We start from the raw sequence: 20129 nt of genomic DNA, 5'->3' as shown, positions 1-20129 counted from the left end.
AGCTTTTATTTCTTTCATCACATTCCCAGTGGGTCAGAAGTTTACATACACTCAATTAGTATTTGGTAGCATTGCCTTTAAATTGTTTAATTTGGGTCAAACGTTTTGGGTAGCCTTCCACAAGCTTCCCACAATAAGTTGCGTGAATTCTGGCCCATTCTTCCTGACAGAGCTGGTGTAACTGAGTCAGGTTTGTAGGCCACCTTGCTCGCACACGCTTTTTCAGTTCTGCATACACATTTTCTGTAGGATTGAAGTCAGGGCTTTGTGATGGCCACTCCAATACCTTGACTTTGTTGTCCTTAAGCCATTTTGCCACAACTTTGGAAGTATGCTTGGGGTATTTGTCCATTTGGAAGACCCATTTGCGACCAAGCTTTAACTTCCTGACTGATGTCTTGAGATGTTGCTTCAATATATCCACATAATTTTCCTCCCTCATGATGCCATCTATTTTGTATAGTGCACCAGTCCCTCCTGCAGCAAAGCACCCGCACAACATGATGCTGCCACCCCGTGCTTCACGGTTGGGATGGTGTTCTTCGGCTTGCAAGCCTCCCCCCTTTTCCTCCAAACATAATGATGGTCGTTATGGCCAAACAGTTCTAGTTTTGTTTCATCAGACCAGAAGACATTTCTCCAAAAAGTACAATCTTTGTCCCATGTGCAGTTGCAAACCGTAGTCTTGCTTTTTTTATGGCGGTTTTGGAGCAGTGGCTTCTTCCTTGCTGAGCGCCTTTCAGGTTATGTCGATATAGGACTCGTTTTACTGTGGATATAGATACTTTTGTAGCTGTTTCCTCCAGCATCTTCACAAGGTCCTTTTATGTTGTTCTGGGATTGATTTACACTTTTCGCACCAAAGTACATTCACCACTAGGAGACAGACGCGCCCCGGCGGTATGACGGCTGCGTGGTCCCATGGTGTTTATTCTTGCGTACTATTATTTGTACAGATGAACGTGGTATCTTCAGGCGTTTGGAAATTGCTCCCAAGGATGAACCAGACTTGTGGAGGTCTATAATTTTTTCCTGAGGTATTGGCTGATTTCTTTTGATTTTCCCATGATGTCAAGCAAAGAGGCACTGAGTTTGAAGGTAGGCCTTGAAATACATCCACAGGTACACCTCCAATTGACTCAAATTATGTCAATTAGCCCATCAGAAGCTTCTAAAGCCATGACATCATTTTCTGGAATTTTCCAAGCTGTTAAAGGCACGGTCAACTTAGTGTATGTAAACTTCTGACCCACTGGAATTGTGATACAGTGAGTTATAAGTGAAATAATCTGTCTGTAAACAATTGTTGGAAATATTACTTGTGTCATGTACAAAGTAGACGTCCTAACTGACTTGCCAAAACTATAGTTTGTTAACAAGAAATTTGTTGAGTGGTTGAAAAACAAGTTTTAATGACTCCAACCTAATATGCTGACCAGACCGGACACGTCGCGTGCGCGAGCTTTGCAAAATCAATTTTGAAATCCATGTTATTCAATTATTGCACCCACACTGCTCATGCGCGTCAATGAGCGTCTGCGATGCCAAGGGCTAAAATAGAAGTCATTCCTATTTCTGATGCAGATCGCGCTGCAAGTCCTGCCTCTCCCATCTCCTCATTGGTTTATAGAAGCAGGTACCCACATGCCATCTCCTCATTGGTTTATAGAAGCAGGTACCCACATGCCATCTCCTCATTGGTTATACCCACGTGCGTGATTGAAAGACGAACTGTTTGCCGGTCGTCGTGGTAATACTATGAACGTTTAGATGCCAATCACCATATAAGTTCAAAGATGAAAAAGCCTGGAAGGAGGAGAGATGACTAGAAACGATTCAGTTGACCGTTTATGTGTGGATTAATTGTAGGAGTAGAGGATCTTGTGCATTTCAGGTAAAATAACGACTCAATGTTTATATCCCAGGACAAATTAGCTAGCAACAGCAAGCTAGCTAAATTGGACAATTTAGCTAGCATGTCCAAGCTAGCTAGCTAAATTGCCATACATGTTTAATGCTTTTCGACCTGTCCCCAAATTAATGTAATTGGTTCAGAGTTTGTTTTGATATTTTAACCTGCGTGTCGTGATCGCGTTTGGTGTGGAGGGACAAAATACATTTATGCACGATGGCGCACAGCCGGTTTGGGTTCCGTGTAAGTAAACTTCCGACTTCAACTGTACAGGTCAATCATAAATCATAAGAGACTTGGCTGATGTACCACCACTAGGTGGCACCAGAATGCCAAACACAGATTGGTTTGTAATACTGCACAACGCAAAACGTAAGCCCTATGGCAGTGTCTATAGTCTATTTTAGGCTACTTAAGGGCTATAAGAATACCCTAGCTAATAATATAATTGTTTTTGTTGCTCAGATACATTTTAAAGCTACCCCAAAAGTTTCAGAGAAAAGATTAAACGATAATAATAATAATAATAACAATAATAATAAGCCATTTAGCAGAAACGTGTACCCAAAGCGACTTAAGTTTTTATGTGGGTGGCTCCAGTGGGAATTGAACCCACAACACTTGTCGTAGCAAGCACCATGCTCTGAGCCACACACGACCACCGATGTAATCAGAGAAAGATATGGCTAAAGCGTGGAACAAACACTGTTCCACAAACACACGTCTTTACAGCCCGGAATCAAATTCACTTGAATCGTTTCTAAAGACTGATCCCTTGTGTTAGAGCATCATCATCACTTCTCATTATCATGAGATGTTGGTCTCCTCCAGGGTCAGCTTTCTCCTCCAGCCTCTGGTCCTTAGTAATATGATGCTGCTAGACAGTGCCCTTCCTTCTCTCCTAATGGCTTCACTAACTGTTATATATCCCCTTCTGCTGTAAGCACATCCATTAAGTACCAGGAGGTCTGACACCAAATATTATTGAGCACAGTAATCAGGCTTTCTACATGTCATTAGTGTTAGTGTGGATCCCCTCCTAAGCAAGGTAAATGAGAAAATAGCCACATACTTATTGGTACCCTAAATGTGTGCTGGCTTAAGTCTGCTCAAGATCATCCATATCTAACTCTTTCCCGACTTATGGATCAATATGGGTCCACAACAGGCACACTTTCCAAAGCGACAATTCAAATCCTAGATGAGAGCTAGACCAATAAAGTCGAGGAGTGATAACACCTCTTATCTATAGGCAGTGTCTGATTGGTCGGGTTTAACCCTGGGTCGTTGTCAGTGGAAACACTGTTGTCAGAGGGAAACGTGTTATATCACCAGGAGAGGCAAAGGACCTTCACACATTCCACTGACTCAACAACCTGACCTGGATATTTATCTAGTACCATCCTCCCTCGCTACTGCTACAGCCAGCTCAGCCACGGACAGGCCTGCACTTCCTTTTCATGCGCACACACAAATAAGTCAATGTTTTATTAGCCTTAGGATGAATGAGTCAAGCCGTTATGTACCTTTGAGAAAAGAGAGGCTACACACAGATCATTTAATCACATGGTACTGCATTGTGGATTAGTCACTGTTGCCAGGGCAACCTCTGAGGCTTTTGTTGATTCCTCACACACAACATTATCACCCTACTGCTGCCTGGTTAATTTTTTATTTAACTAGGCAAGTCAGTTAAGAACAATTTCTTATTTACAATTGACGGCCTAGGAACGGTGGGTTAACTGCCTTGTTCAGTGAGGAACGACAGATTTCTACCTTGTCAGCTCGGGGATTCGATCTAGCAACCTTTCGGTTATTGGCCCAACGCTCTAACCACTAGGCTACCTGCCACCCCTAATTCAAGGAGCAGTGTTGTGGTGCCACCCACCCCCTCTGTTCTGACTAGCTTGCTGTGAGTTGGCCAGCTGTGCCCAGGATGTTCAGTGTGATCTATGTTCAGCTCAACCTCGGCCTGGTGTGTGTCCTCCTTCCACTCCCTGTCTCCACATGGCTGTTGCCAGGCTGCTGGGACCCAATGGGAGACCGTCAGCAGTCACATGGCTGCGGCTGATTGGTCAGATCAGAGGTTGGGAGGACGGTGAGAGGAGTGAGAGGTGAGAGACAGTGACAGACAGACAGGGACTCTACGTATGTCTGTGTCTCCAAGGCTCAGGCCTCATCTGCTGAGGTATCAGTTTAGTACGGGTACAAACCGATACTGGCTTGCTTGGTTAAAACATGCTTAATATCGAACGCGTCTACCTGAGACATTTGGGATTTTGCTGATGTGAGGAGACCCATCCACTGTCAAGAAGCCTAACTGTTAGGCCCTAACAGACCAACACCAGCAGGGACAATAAAGATAGGTGGGATTAAACATCGGGCAACCAGAGGGTCCAGATATTGATGCTTTGGCAAACCATCACAAGTAAATTGCAATTATCTGTGAAAGACAAGCAGTATGCTTGCGAATGGGGTTATAGTAATGGGGACAAAGCCTTCATCCCTGGCAGTGACTGTCGATGGTGTTTCGCTGTTGGAGAGTTAAGAATAGTGGGGGTAACGCTGTACCGGTTGAACATTAACCTGTCACAATAATTAAAACAAAGATGCCATGATAAATAATAGTATAATAGCCTAAAAGTTATCGTTACCGCATGTCACCCGCATTAAAAATTAACGAATGGACTTGAAAATGTGTGGAATGCTCTCCAAAATGCGCTATGGTTCGACATTTTGTGAAGGCAGAGATGAGTGGCCGAGACGCATCAATTCAGTGGACGCGTCGAGTCAGGTTACAAGTGTAGGCCTAATGAATGAAAATCAGCAAGTGTTTTGTTACAGATGTCTTTTTCCATTCCCCAAATGGCGTGTGCACAGTGCACTGAAGCCTACGGATGCGGGGATTATTTTAGAGCGGACGAACGTGCGCAGGAAGCCAGGCTTACAGGAGCATTTTGAGGTGATTGACAATCAGATGAAAACATCATGACTGGTTATGTTAATATACCCTGATGAAGACAGCTTGTCTGTGGAAACGTTGGTTATTAAAATTGCATCTGAGCTCCTAGAGTGTGCGGCTCTCCGTTGATTTTTGAAGTGTTCTACTCCGCTAGCCAGCGCCTCGCCTAAATAGGTGTGCGTTTCTTTCCCCTCTTGGTTATGTTAGTACCACATTAAAAGGTAATACATTTTGAAAGTTGAACAACAAATCTTTATTATTAGGCCCACAGAGATGGTATTAGATTAATAGGGACTCTACACTGGGTGTACAAAACATTAGGAACACCTGCTCTTTCCATGACATTTTACTGATCAGGTGAATCCAGGTGAAAGCTATGATCCCTGTTAAATCCACTTCAAATCAGTGTAGATGAAGGGAAGGAGACAGGTTAAAGTAGGATTTTTAAGCCGGGAGACAATTGAGACATGGATTGTGTGTGTGCCATTCAGAGGGTGAATGGGCAAGACAAAAGATTGAAGTGCCTTTGAACGGGGTATGGTAGTAGGTGCCAGGCGCTCCGGTTTGAGTGTGTAAAAAACTGCAACGCTGCTGGGTTTTTCCACGCTCAACAGTTTCCCATTTTGTATCAAGAAAGGGCATCCAGCCAACCTGAGTCAACATGGGCCAGCATGTACACTTTGGAATGCTTTTGACACCTTGTAGAGTCCATACCCCGACGAATTGACTGGAGAAGGGTACTAATATGGTGACCTAAGAAGGGCACTACTGAGGCAGGGGATAGTGGCTACTCACCAATGTGACAGGTGCCAGTGGAGGTGGTGTTGGAACAGGGGCAGGGGACACAGGCATCGGTGGTGGCAGCACCAGAGCTGCAGTAGAACCTAGGCTTGCATTCCTCACTGTTGGGTCCTTGAGTGTTGGCCTGGCAGTTCAGACAGATGCCTGTGGAAAAGGAGGGAAGTTATGGTTCAAAGTTAACATCCATTTCCTATGCTAACATGTTTTGAAAACGGGTCTGTAAGGGACTATGACATATGGTATTTATTGACCACACCTGAACACTGGTGGTTTTGTTTGTATAGTGTAGAAACCGTTAATCCAGCAAATACTACTATCCTGCTGATTTGAGCCCCAGACTGTTTAGTTGCCTGTTACATAGTAATGGAGTTGAGAGGTTTTTATGGAATAGGAACCAATGCTTCTATATGGGATATGAAATGATTCTGTATAGTGGGGCATTGCAGATGTTCTCTAAATGAAGGAATACAGTAAACACTATTGTTGTTTCTGTCCTTCTCGATAGAGGACACCTCACGATAGAGGACACCTCACAATAGAGGACACCTCACAATAGAGCACACCTCACAATAGAGGACACCTCACTATCACTTATCTAAAAAACAATGACCCTATAGAAGTAGGAACAAATCAGCTTGATTTTCCAGTATTCAGATTGAAATGGAACACTGTCATGTTTATCTGGAAGAGACAGTCTAATGTGTTTTGCATACCCTCATGTTTCTTATGTAACGCTCCCTGGCTGGCAGAGGGTCATTGTTGATGACATCAGACCTGAGCTAAGGAAGTACATCCACAGCATTTACCATTCTTCTGCATCACAATGGTAGACAGATGGGTTCTACAATCCCATCCACCTTGACCCTCTCCAAGCCTCTCAATAAGTGTCCACTCACACAACGATACACAGGATGGGACACGGACACACACACACACACACACACACACACACACACACACCCACACACACACACACACACACACCACACACACACACACACACACACACACACACACACACACACACACACAGGATTAGTGTGTAACAGGTAATCAAATGGCTACCCGGACTATTTGCATTGTGTGCCCCCCAACCCCTCTTTTTACGCTACTGCTTTCTCTGTTTATCATATATGCATAGTCACTTTAACTATACATATGTACATACTACCTCAATTGGCCCGACCAACCAGTGCTCCCGCACATTGGCTAACCGGGCTATCTGCATTGTGTCCCGCCACCCCCTCTTTTACACTACTTCTACTCTCTGTTCATCATATATGCATAGTCACTTTAACCATATCTACATGTATATACTACCTCATTCAGCCTGACTAACCGGTGTCTGTATATAGACTCGCTACTGTTTTTTCACTGTCTTTTTACTGTTGTTTTTATTTCTTTACTTACCTATTGTTCACCTAATACCTTTTTTGCACTATTGGTTAGAGTCTGTAAGTAAGCATTTCACTGTAAGGTCTACACCTGTTGTAGTCGGCGCACGTGACAAATAACCTTTTTGATTTGATTTGAAAGGGTGATTGTTGTGGTTTGTAGATAGGTGTGGTGTGGTGTAGTGATTACTCACCCGATTGCGGGTGGCAGTAGTTAGTAAGGCTGTTGCACTGACAGGGTTGGCACCCAGTGCTGCTGAAACGGAAGAAGCCTGGGTGGCACTCGTCACACTTGGGCCCGTACACTCCCGTCTTACACACACACATTCCTGAGCTGAAAGAACAGGAGAGCACAGTCAGCATACAGTCACATCACATACTTTGATCCTTCTCTATTTGATTGTCCAGCCTTTAGGTTGTGTAACAGCCTAACTGTACTGCTGTAATGGTGGGTTTGAGAGCTCTCTACAGTCTGACAGTGAAACTGCACTATTTGGTTAGGATTGCATTAGCCATGACATTCTGTGTCCAGATTATTCTAATGGTTTCACACATGACATCCTGAGTGGTTTCTCCCATCAATACATCTGCTATCCATAACACGCCCTGGCCGTTTTGATTAAATTAAGAGATTGTTGTCGTTGAAATGTGTAACTTGTAGTTTTGCTTTAAAAAATGAAAACCAGATCCTTCCCTCCTTGGTGAACAGAGCACAGCTACTCCAGATGGGTTCAATGGCATGGGTTAGCCGCCCCCCATCCTCCACAGTTCAAAGCTGTCTACTTAATTCCACTAACATGGTTGGCATGTTCTGGGGGCAGGGCAGCATGGTAGAGTCTGGACCAGACTGGAGCACTCTAGGAACATCTGGTCCAAGGCTGGAGACTGAGAGCCTGCCTGGATCCCACAGCCTACAGGTCAGGCATGATAATACTCAGCCTCACAGGGCCTCTTCTGCCAGGTTTTCCCCTCATATACTCTATTAGAGAGTGACCTTGAGGAGTGAATGGGTCAGGGTACCTGTGGGACCCTCTTCAAGCATTCAGCACCTCTCAAGGGCTCTCAGCAAGACACAAAAGCACAAACCCCCTCCTGCGTAGCCCTCTCTCTTGCTGGGTAGAAAGACCAGCTATGACAGAAAGATCTGTCTCGAGCAATAACTCATTTACACCCAGTTGTCTCTGGTCATCGTGGACTGACATGCAGCTCATAACTAACTCTGAATGGTACCGTGAGGTTCTGTAGGGTTGGCCTATAATCAACAACAAAAACAGGCAAGTCATTCATTACAGAGAATTCCCTTTGGTTTTTATTTAAAGTACAATCATTACAGTGAATTCTCTGTAGTTTTTATTTAAAGTACAATCATTACAGTGAATCTCTGTAGTTTTTATTTAAAGTACAATCATTACAGTGAATTCTCTGTAGTTTTGATTACAGTACAACGCCTTTTGGAAGGAGATGAAAGTAATCAATGATTACAAATGAAAGAGAAGAATAAATAGAGTTTGTCATCTGTTATTGTCTATGTAAATCTCTGAGGTAATAAAATGGCGGGCTAAAACTAAACAGTGAGTTAGTGTGCTGCTGCTGCTGATGATGATGTGTATGATTGCAGACAGCTGGATCTAGAGGGTGCTTTCTATTTGATTATCCAGTCTTGCTGGAGCCCACTTAAATCCAATTCAACTTGAGCTCTTTAGCACACCGTCGAGCTTTGACCATCACTTATTTCATTCGCTAATGCGTTCTGTCCTAATGCCAACATACTCCACGGCATTTCACCTGCACATTCCACATACTGCTGTGTGGCCAGCCTGCAAAACATTCAGCTGAAGCTTATATTGAATTATACAGCACATGAGACACTGGGGGGTCTACACTATAGGCTACACACGCGCTCTCCGATTCCAAATCGTCCTGTGTGCTGATCCCCGAGTCTCAAAGGAAAAACACGACGCGATGAGTCACGCCTGATCACTCTCTTTCACCCAAAAGATCAACCGAATAGATCTGTGGACTACAACAAGCAAATAACAACCAAGCCCAAGAAGTGACAGAGCAGTTGCCTTAATGCCTTCCCATGAGTGCGTGGGCCTTATTCAAATGAAGCAGTATTCAAACACTGCTATTGATGCAAATGTTATGTTGATGGTAATGCTCAGTGGACTGTGTGTAACCTGATGGGAAGAACAAGGCTTTAAGCAGCTCGGAAGAAACACAGACAGACACACATTCATTAAAAAAAACATGGAACCCCCCCCCCCCAAAAGACAAAAATACACCATCATATAACTCCATGGGATTGGAGGTGGAGAGGAGAAAGCTACGGTAGAAGTAGACTTGGAGAGGGAGCCATAGGAATGTGACACAGTAGAGAAGTAAGAGCTCTTTTCTGTTCCTATAGTTGCAAAAGTCCTGTCACTTTGTCAGGTTTTTCAGAAATCACATTTGAAAGATTCCCGGAATCAGGAGGGAATAAGCAGGAAATCTGGAATTCTCCAACCATGATTTCTGGAAAACCTGTGGATTTTGGGAAAGTTGCCAGAATGGTAGCTTATTTGGTAAAAAAACAGACAAGAAATTTGGAGGCAGGTTCCCAGTGTCACTGTCAGTGATTCAGTCTCTCTGATGTAAGAAGCTTTTCTTTTCTGGCCAAAGGGAGCAGATGGTGAGAAAATCTCATAGTTGAATGTGTTTAGGGCGAGACGTAAACAGTGTTGTATGACAGCACTGATCTCCTCCTTGGTGGCCCAATTCCCCGACTGGTATCACCACCCAAAACCAACCTGTGATGACACCCTAGAAGCCCCCATCTGTGATGGTATCTACTGAGCCACAATGAAATGTTCAAACTGCCACCCACTAGGGGGAGGAGGGGGTTGTTTTGGTGTGTTTTCATTGGGCTTCAGGCTGCGTCGCCCAGCCACTCTGTTCCGTGTTACAGACGCATATTAACTAGGTCAGTATTACATGGCAACTAGGCTTAGCTTAACCCTGTTCTGCTGCTGCCATGGCGATGCCGGCCATACGTTGCTTGCGCATGACTGGGGAATCACAATAGACTGAGCACATGTCTGTGCTGCAGCGCTGACCGCATCCTCTTTAACCACAGGGAAACAGCAGAAGTCAGAAATGCAGTCTATGGTCTCATACACACAATGCGGTGGGAGAATTAGAGTCAGGGCACACTGTCAGATCTTCAGAGAGAGAATGTTTAACAACATTAAGGGCCAAGAGTTGTGATCCATTCCAGAGCACCACTGGCTCAGGATCATACATTGGGCCAGTTATGTAACTCAGCTCAGAGTAAAGCCTGGCACAATGTGCTGGCAGTCATGGCCACTGCACTCCAGCCATAAGAGCAACAAAGCCTCCCCATTGAGTCCTTGCCTCTAAAACAGCATGGGATTCTGCCACCTGCTAATGTGAGTGTTGGGTTGGTCGCCTGCAGTGGCCTGTCACTAGGCCTCATACTACACAGCACTATCCTCTTCGTTCTTCCTCCACGTCAGAGAAGGCACCCAGCTGTGCCGGTGTAGCATATACCAGGAGTGTCCTGTGACGTTTGGATTCCGATGCACCAACCTACTTCCTGCACTCTGGAGCCAACTGCATGGACCACTAGATCAAGAGGCTAACATGTCGCTTTGGAGAAAACAGTAACAGTTCATTTCAGGTGTGAGATAAGGACATCAATGCACTACGGCTCCCCCCACAGTGCTCTGCTAAACTGGTTCATGATGACATGACCCCATCAAAGGGAAGGGAGGATATTGAGAGGGATCTCCCCGGGTTCCCATTGATTGCCCTAGTAATTCTAACATGTCCAATCAAACTCACATGAAAAGGGAGAGGTGTGCGCCGGAATCCTTGAAAAGAGAGTGCTTTTTCAACTAAATATCCCAACATAAAGAAATGAAAGCACCCAAAACACATTTACACCAATGCGTGTTTTCATATTCATACAAAATGGCTCGCAATCTCTCAATTCCTTCCTGACAAGAAATATGCAAACATAAAAAAGTATTATTGAAATTGGTTTCGGCTACTGTATTAGAGAGTGAGACTAAAGAAATGGGCGGAAACAACTGCCCCAAATCAATATTTCATTACAGACTGTGTTTCCGTTCCATAGAGGACGAGGGTGAAAGATAAATGTGCAACTTTAAAAACAGTGCCCCTAAGGATTGGCCCAAATAAACTATTGATATAACATTTATGGCGAAAGGAAGTAATTTGAGCTAGAACATGATTGTTTTTGGTAGTATATTGACATAACTGTGGAGCTAAATCAGGGTAGTGGTTTACAGAGCAGTACCACGTCATATCAGAATACAATCATTCATTTAGTTGCTAAGATACAGTAACACGAAGCCTCCTATGTCATGCTACTGTCTCTTAGCAACAGCTTGTTTTTCCCACAGGCTTGAGATTTGTCCCATTTCTATCAGACTGTGCCTGTACAGCGGTATCTGTTCGTCAAGCCCCCCCAGCCTACACAGAGAGACAGAAAGTGCAGTCGGCACTGTTTCTAATGCTCCACTCCTTATTATTTAGTATTGAGGCCCTGGAGGAATCAGACGACAGGAGGGTGTCAGGAGTACGAACTGGTGCAAAACCCCATCCTGTTAGGAGGCTTCATGTTACTGATAAGACATAGCTTCTTACAGATGAGTGAATGAAAAAGTAGCAACTTCCTACCAACGTGGTCTAGTAGGCTAGGAGCCAAGCATATTCTCATTGCGATGTAGAGCTGCTACCAAAAGGAGCACATCCTTCCTATGCAAGATAAAAGCGACGACAACTGAAACTGAACATCTCATATTGGGCTTCAACCACAACAAATACCTCATCAACTTTCAATGGATTTACCATGTTCGTCTGAAGAGAACTGTGGCTATAGTTTAAGATTTATACATACATACATACATATTAACCTTTATTTAACTTGGTAAGTCAGTTAAGAACAAATTCTTATTTTCAATGATGGTCTAGGAACAGTGGGTTAACTGCCTTGTTCAGGGGCAGAACGACAGATTTTTACCTTGTCAGCTCAGGGATTTGATCTTGCAACCTTTCAGTTACTAGTTAAACGCTATAACCACTAAGCTACCTGCCACCTTCATTATGGCACTATACAGATCAGATATATGCTCATGCTAAACCTAGATCCGGTCAGTTCATGTCCTTGAGGAAATGTGAAGAACAAAGAGCTCAAGTTGAAATCCCAGGCATGCAGCTCTGATCCAGACGTCTGCAAGCCAATGACATCCTGGTCCTCTCCCAGGTTCCAGGCTAGAACAGATCAGTATTATGCTGTGATCTGGAACCAGTAGGTGATTAGTTTAATGCAAGCTCTCTGTTCCTGGCCATGCAATTAAATAGACCTAAGCGAAAACACACAGACACACTTACAGAGTTCCAATAGCAAATGTGATAGAATGCCAAATGGCAAAGTAAAAGATGAATATGACTGTAATACAAAAGGCTGGTGTGTCCATCAGTAAATGAGAGGCATCCTCTAAAGCAGGGCTGCCCAACCCTCTTCCTGGAGATCTACCATCCTGTGGGTTTTCAGTCCAACCCTAATTTAACACACCTGATTCTACTAATTAGCTGCTGAACAGGACCTTAACTAGCTGAAACAGATACGCTAAATTAGGGTTGGACTGAAAACCTACAGGAAAGTAGATCTCCAGGAAGAGGGTTGGGCAGCCCTGCTCTAAAGCATGAGGGAAGCTGGGGGGGGGGGTCTGGGAGCCAGCTAATCTGTATAAATCACAGTGCTTACCCGCTGGGTGAGAGCTGGCCTCGCTTGGGTTAGACCACTGCTACGCTAGCTGGGTTAGCACTGGGTAGGCTCAGACTGTCTGAGCAGGATCATATTATGTGGGCTAGTGTTACTGCGTGAGGGCAGGGCTACGCCATACGCTCCTGCCCTCAGAATAACCCCCTGGCCTAGCTGCCCCTTCACCTGCTCCTCAATGGATCTATACTCTACTCATTCAGTTTTTGTGGTAAATGAGGGAATGAGGTTTTCTCCCTGAATTTGAATCCTACAGCTTGAGCCCCATGTACATTCCTACATGAATGTACAAAATGTTTGTCATAAACTTAATTTGGCACAATAAAACAAACTGTTATCTACCTGCTTGCTGTATGTTGACAGTTGATTCACTGCCACTGGGCATTAGAAACATCACAAGGATGTTCACTCAGCATTCTGACCAGACACATTCCTTTCAACGGTTCAGAAACCAAAACACGACAGCTATTTTTAGCGTGTTCCTAAGCCAAACAAGCTGCCTCTCTCCAAGTCACACTCTTTCTGACACTGTACGGCTGTATCTGGGGCAGTGCGTTGTTTAGCTCAGGATATGAGAACCAACCGAGGTCTGGCGAACCAACTGTCTCTCGTTACAAAGGCCAGGGGGATGGTGGCCTGGTCGGCCAGGCTGCTGAACAAGACCAGGAAGAGAATGACTCCACAAGATGGCTCCAGTATATCATAAACACTAGAGATGTGAAGCTGCTCTAACTCTACAACATCCTGTGTGACAAGTTCATGTATATTTCAGAGCAGTATCTTTTATGCACAACAGTGTCTGCTAAAATCAGTCATTCAAACAGTTTTTATACATTGCGATTTCTAAAACGACATCTCCCTGAGCTTTCGCCAAAAGATGCAGTAGATATGGACATTGATTCTGGTTTGGTAGGTAGTACGCTCTGCTGAATGTATGGTGTTTAATTCCCAGTGCCATTAGTGCACAGAGGAAGCCAGTGCTCTTACCTGTCGCATAGGTGGTTGACAGCGCCGTAGGAGTCACAGCCGCAGGGCATGCAGCCGGTGGTGCCATTGGTGAAGTGTCCTTCCTCACAGTACTCACACAGCAGCCCAGCGTACCCTGGCATGCAGACACACTGGCCTGTTTTCTTGTCACAGTCATCCACGTCTAGAACACCCTCGCTGCTGCAGTTACACAGAGACTCTGCAGGGACAGAGAGGAAGAGAGAGGGGGAGATTGTTATGATACGGCACCACTAGGATATTCTGTACACACACACATATACTATGAGAAGTGTCAGATTTGGATGACCGTGTAGACACTGCTGTGTGGGCATGTATTATTTATTTGAGCTCAGGTATGATGAGCATGGAGTCTGAGTGTTCCTTCCACCTTTCTCCAGTCTGTTTCCAAGAGAGAGATGGCAGGGGGGGGGGGCGCAGAAAATGAGGAGGTAGGATAGAGACCGACTGTTGACGCATGAGACTATTGCGTTTCTCCCCGGGAGACAAATGTGAAATAGTAAAAACTGCCTCATGACATGCATAGGAAATACCAGGCTGCTATTGGTGTGCTGTTGAGCACATGTGGGCTGTTCTTACAGGAGAGGAGACCGGTTGCTGCTACTCACACAGCCTAATTTACAAGAATGATGTGGGAGGCAGGGCGGCTGCACTCTTTCATACCGTAAACCATTATACAATACTGTAGATTGAAAGCTGAGAACAAAAAATAAAAAAGGTTTGAGGAATAATGTTAATTGCCGAATATGTGTCATATTATGCACATGACTAGAGCAAACGAACAGTTGAAAAGCCATAGTGTGTTGACAAGGTTGCTTGTCCTTACAAGTCCACATAGGAGGTTGAAATTGAAACAAATGGGTGTTGAAGTAAAACAGTGTGTCCTATGAGCCAATATGGTATTGTGCTGTGTTTTGCTATTAGCACAGTACTGTATGTTTCAGTGCAGTGAGATAGGAAGGGTTTGACCTTAACATAGTAACTTTTGTCCAACATTACTGCTCTAAACATTCAGAACACATCGTTGTGCGTTTGTTGTGCTGTCTTCTCAGACGTCGGCATGGCCATTAGAGGGGATTTAATGTCATTTTCTGCAACAGTAGCGTCCTCAGATCAGCGCTCTCCATCTCTGGCCATTGTTCCAGCTTTATGTAACAGTGAAAGGGCATGGTTATGCAAGCCTGGAGAGCACTGTCAGCTTTCTATTTGTTCAATGAAGCCATCTTCCCTGCACAACCCCTCAGACTGTGTGAGATCCTGGGCCGTGTAGCTGCCTATCTTGCTCGATTGGGCGTACGAACGCACAAGGTTTCACTCTGTTGTATTAGATTTGACCCAAACCTGTAGTTTTTAACTTAGGCCAATAAGTGTCTTTGCCATATTGTCTTGCTGTATTAAGGCTACTACAAGCTTCACTCCACTGATCTACGTGCGTGCACATGGGTGGAGTGGGATTTTGGGAAGGCAAGGAAGAGTTGCCTTCCATTGCTAAGTAGTTGCACAGATCGAACAATGAGCCAGATGTTTCACCAGCTGTATAAACTTGAAGCATCCAGTTGGCACTTTTAGAGGGGTGGCAGGTAGCCTAGTGGTTAATGCGTTGGACTAGTAACCGAAAGGTTGCAAGATTGAATCCCCGAGCTGACAAGGTAAAAATCTGTCGTTCTGCCCCTGAACACGGCAGTTAACCCACTGTTCCTAGGTCGTCATTGAAAATAAGAATTTGTTCTTAACTGACTTGCCTAGTTAAATAAAGGTAAAATAAAAAATACAAATTTCCACTTACCAACAAATATGGTGATGAGAGGAAGCCCTGTGAGAGAAGGATGGATTTTGGCATACATTTCTTTCGCAGTTGAAACATTAGAACTCAATACAAATGAATTAAAAATGAAAAGATGACTTGTCTTGAGTCAATAAGTATTAATGCCCTTTGCAAGCCTAAATAAGTCCAGGACTAAAAATGTGCTTAACAACTTACATAATAAGTTGCATGGACTCACTCTGTGTGCAATAGTGTTTCAAAATGATTTTTGAATGACTACCTCATCTCTGTACAAAACAGATACAAATAATTGTAAGGTCCCTCAGTTGAGCAGTGAATTTCAAACACAGATTCAACCACAAAGACCAGGGAGGTTTTCCAATACCTTGCAAAGAAGGGCACCTATTGGTAGATGTGTTTAAAAAAAACATTGAATATCCCTCAGAGCATGATTACATTATTAATTACACTTTGGATGGATTATTGTTGTATTTGTATTTATTATGGATCCCCATTAGCTGCTGCCAAATCAGCAGCTACTCTTCCTGGGGTCCATCAAAATTAAAGCAGTTTATACAATTTTAAAAACATTACAATACATTCACAGATTTCACAACACACTGTGTGCCCTCAGGCCCCTACTCCACCACTACCACATATCTACAGTACTAAATCCATGTGTATGTATAGTGCATATGATATTGTGTGTGTATACATGTGTGTGTGCCAATGTTTGTGTTGCTTCACAGTCCCCGCTGTTCCATAAGGTGTTTTTAATCTGTTTTTTAAATCAAATTTTACTGCTTGTGTCAGTTACTTGATGTGGAATAGAGTTCCATGTAGTCATGGCTCTATGTAGTACTTTGTGCCTCCCATAGTCTGTTCTGGACTTGGGGACTGTGAAGAGACCTCTTGTGGCACGTCTTGTGGGGTATGCATGGGTGTCCGGGCAGTGTGCCAGTAGTTTAGAGAGACAGCTCGGTGCATTCAACATGTCAATACCTCTCGTAAATAAAAGTAGTGATGAAGTCAATCTTTCCTTCACTTTCAGCCAGGAGAAATTGACCTACATATTATTAATATTAGCTCTCTGTGTGCATCCAAGGGATGCCCTGTTCTGAACCAATTGCAATTTCCCTAAGTCCTTTTTTGTGGCACCTGACCACATGACTGAACAGTAGTCAAGGTGCGACAAAACTAGGGCCTGTAGGACCTGCCTTGTTGATAGTGTTGTTAAGAAGGCAGATCACCGCTTTATTATAGACAGACTTCTCCCCATCTTAGCTACTACTGCATCAATATGTTTTGACCATGACAGTTTACAATCTAGGGTTACTCCAAGCAGTTTAGTCTTCTCAACTTGCTCGCTCAATTTCCACATGATTTATTACAAGATTTATTTGAGGTTTAGTGAGTGTTTTGTTCCAAATACAATACTTTTAGTTTTATAAATATTTAGGGCTAACTTATTACTTGCCACCCACTCTGAAACTAACTGCAGCTCTTTGTTGAGTGTTGCAGTCATTTCAGTCGCTGTAGTAGCTGACGTGTATAGTGTTGAGTCATCCTCATACATAGACACTCTGGCTTTACTCAAAGTCAGTGGCATGTCGTTAGTAAAAATTAAAAAAAGCAATGGCCCTAAAACGCTACCTGATTCTAACTAGATTATATTTGAGAGGCTTCCATTAACTTTAAGGTATAGGGGGCAGTATTTTTATTTTCGGATGAAAAGCGTGCCCAGAGTAAACTGCCTAATACTCGGGCCCAGAGTCAAATATTTGCATATTATTAGTAGATTTAGATAGAAAACACTCTGAAGTTTCTAAAACTGTTTGAATGATGTCTGAGTATAACAGAACTCATATGGCAGGCAAAAACCTGAGAAAAATCCAACCAGGAAGTGGGAAATCTGAGAATTGTAGTTCTTCTTTTGAATCCCTATCGAAACTACAGTGTCTGTGGGGTCACGTTGCACTTCCTAAGGCTTCCATTGGCTGTCAACAGCCTTTAGAAACGTGTTTCATCCTTTTCCTGTTACTGGGCAGAAAATAGGAGCGCAGTCAATGAGTGGACTGCCTGGGACCAGTGAGTTGTTTACTGCGCGGGCACGTTTGGCGCGCCGCTCCTTCTTTTTCCTCTGTAATGAATACGCTATTGTCCGGTTGGAATATTATCGACGTTTTATGTTAAAAAGACCCTAAGGATTGATTGTAAACAACGTTTGACATGTTTCTACGAACGGTAATGGAACTATTTGACTTTGTGTCTGGATTTACGCTCGCGCATTATGCCTTTGGATAGTGATCTGAACGCACGAACAAAACGGAGGTATTTGGACATAAATATGGAGTATTTCAAACAAAAAGAACATTTATTGTGGAAGTAGGAGTCCTGGGAGTGCATTCTGACAAAGATCAGCAAAGGTAAGAGCATATTTATAATACTAATTCTGAGTTTAGTTGACCCCAGAACTTGGCAGGTATCTGTATAGCTTGCTTTGATGGTTGAGCTATGTACTCAGAATAGTGAAAAATGTGCTTTCTCCGTAAAGCTATTTTAAAATCTGACACAGCGGTTGCATTAAGGACAAGTATATCTATAAAATTCTTTCAATAACTGTTGTAAATTTTATCAACATTTATGATGAGTATTTTTGTAAATTGATGTGCTCATTCACCAGGAGTTTTGGTGGGAATACATTTTCTGAACAACACGCGCCAATGTAAAATGGGGTTTTTGGATATAAATATGAACTTTACCGAGCAAAACATACATGTATTGTGTAACATGAAGTCCTATGAGTGCCATCTGATGAAGATCATCAAAGGTTAGTGAATATTTTAGCTGTATTTTTGGTTTTTGTGATGCATGTCCTTGCTTGGAAAATGGCTGTGTAGTTTTTCTTGTGAAGTTTATGTCCTAACATAATCTAATTTTATGCTTTCGCTGTAAAGCCTTTTTGAAATCGGACAATGTGGTTAGATTAACGAGAAGTTTATCTTTAAAATGGTGTAAAATAGTTGATTGTTTGAGAAAATGAAATTGAGATTTTTGCTGTTTTGTATTTCGCGCCATGCTATTTCACTGGCTGTTGATAGTGTGTACCGCAGCCCATAGAAGTTAAAGAACACCCTCTGTGTTCTGTTAGACAAGTAACTCTTTATCCACATTATAGCAGGGGGTGTAAAGCCATAACACAAGTTTTCCCAGCAGCAGACTATGATCAATAATGTCAAAAGCTTCACTGAAGTCTAACAAGACAGCTCCCACAATCATTTTATCATCAATATCTCTCAGCCAATCATCAGTCATTTGTGTAAGTGCTGTGCTTGCTGAGTGTCCTTCCCTATAAGCATGCTGAAATTCTGTTGTCAATTTGTTTACTGTAAAATAGCATTGTATCTGGTCAAACACAATTTTTTTCAGACGTTTACTAAGGGTTGGTAACAGGCTGATTAGTCGGCTATTTAGCCAGTAAAGGGGGCTTTACTATTCTTGTGTAGCGGAATGACTTTAGGTTCCCTCCAGGCCTGAGGGCACACGCTCTCTAGTAGGCTTAAATTGAAGATGTGGCAAATAGGAGTGGCAATATCGTCTGCTATTATCCTCAGTAATTTTCCATCCAGATTGTCAGACCCCAGTGGCTTATTGTTGATAGACAACAATAATTGTTTCACCTCTTCCACACTGACTTTATGGAATTCAAAAGTACAATTCTTGTCTTTCATAATTTGGTCCGATATACTTGGATGTGTGGTGTCAGCGTTTGTTGCTGGCATGTCATCCCTAAGTTTGCTTATCGTGCCAATGAAAAAGTCATTAAAGTAGTTTGCAATATCAGTGGGATTTGTAATGAATGAGCCATCTGATTCAATGAATGAAGGAGCCGAGTTGGCTTTTTCCCCAAAAATGTCATTTAAGGTGCCCCAAAGATTTTTACTATCATTTCTTTGTTTCATAGGTGTAGTATTTTTATTTAGTTTAGTCACATGATTTCTTAATTTGCAGTATGTTTGCCAATCAGTTGGGCTGCCAGACTTAATTGCCATACCTTTTGCCTCATCCCTCTCAACCATACAATTTTTCAATTCTTCATCAATCCAAGGGGATTTAACCAGTTTTTACAGTAATTTTCTTAATGGGTGCGTGCTTATTAGTAACTGGAATAAGTAGTTTCATAAATGTGTCAAGTGCATCATCTGGTTGCTCCTCATTACACACCACAGACCAGCAAATATTCTTTACATCATCAACATATGCATCACTACAAAATCACCACATTATACACTATATTAGGCCCAGCATTTAGAACTTTGGTTTTCCTAGATATGGCTATTATATTGTGATCACTACATCCTATGGATTTGGATACTGCTTTAAAGCAAATATCTGCAGCGTTAGTAAAGATGTGATCGATAGATTGCTGATTTAATTCCTGTGCTGTTTGTAACTACCCTGGTAGGTTGACTGACAACATG

General features: G+C 43.1%; 1 protein-coding gene across 2 annotated transcripts in view; it reads right to left on the bottom strand.

Annotated features, from left to right (window-relative positions):
• The window catches only part of LOC106579978 (multiple epidermal growth factor-like domains protein 9), a 36160-nt gene that overhangs the window by 3156 nt on the left and 12875 nt on the right, over window positions 1-20129 (bottom strand). For both annotated transcript variants that reach the window (XM_082966254.1, XM_014160459.3), the window contains exons 2-4: window positions 13866-14064; window positions 7264-7403; window positions 5670-5819 (exon numbers count right to left, since the gene is read on the bottom strand). In XM_082966254.1, the coding sequence (XP_082822380.1) occupies window positions 5670-5819; window positions 7264-7403; window positions 13866-14064 (489 nt within the window). The remainder of the gene's footprint in view (window positions 1-5669; window positions 5820-7263; window positions 7404-13865; window positions 14065-20129) is intronic.

The sequence above is a fragment of the Salmo salar genome, chromosome 20 (assembly GCF_965601325.2).
Source record: "Salmo salar chromosome 20, fSalSal1, whole genome shotgun sequence".
NCBI lineage: Eukaryota > Metazoa > Chordata > Actinopteri > Salmoniformes > Salmonidae > Salmo > Salmo salar.
This window is presented reverse-complemented; position numbering and strand designations above follow the sequence as displayed.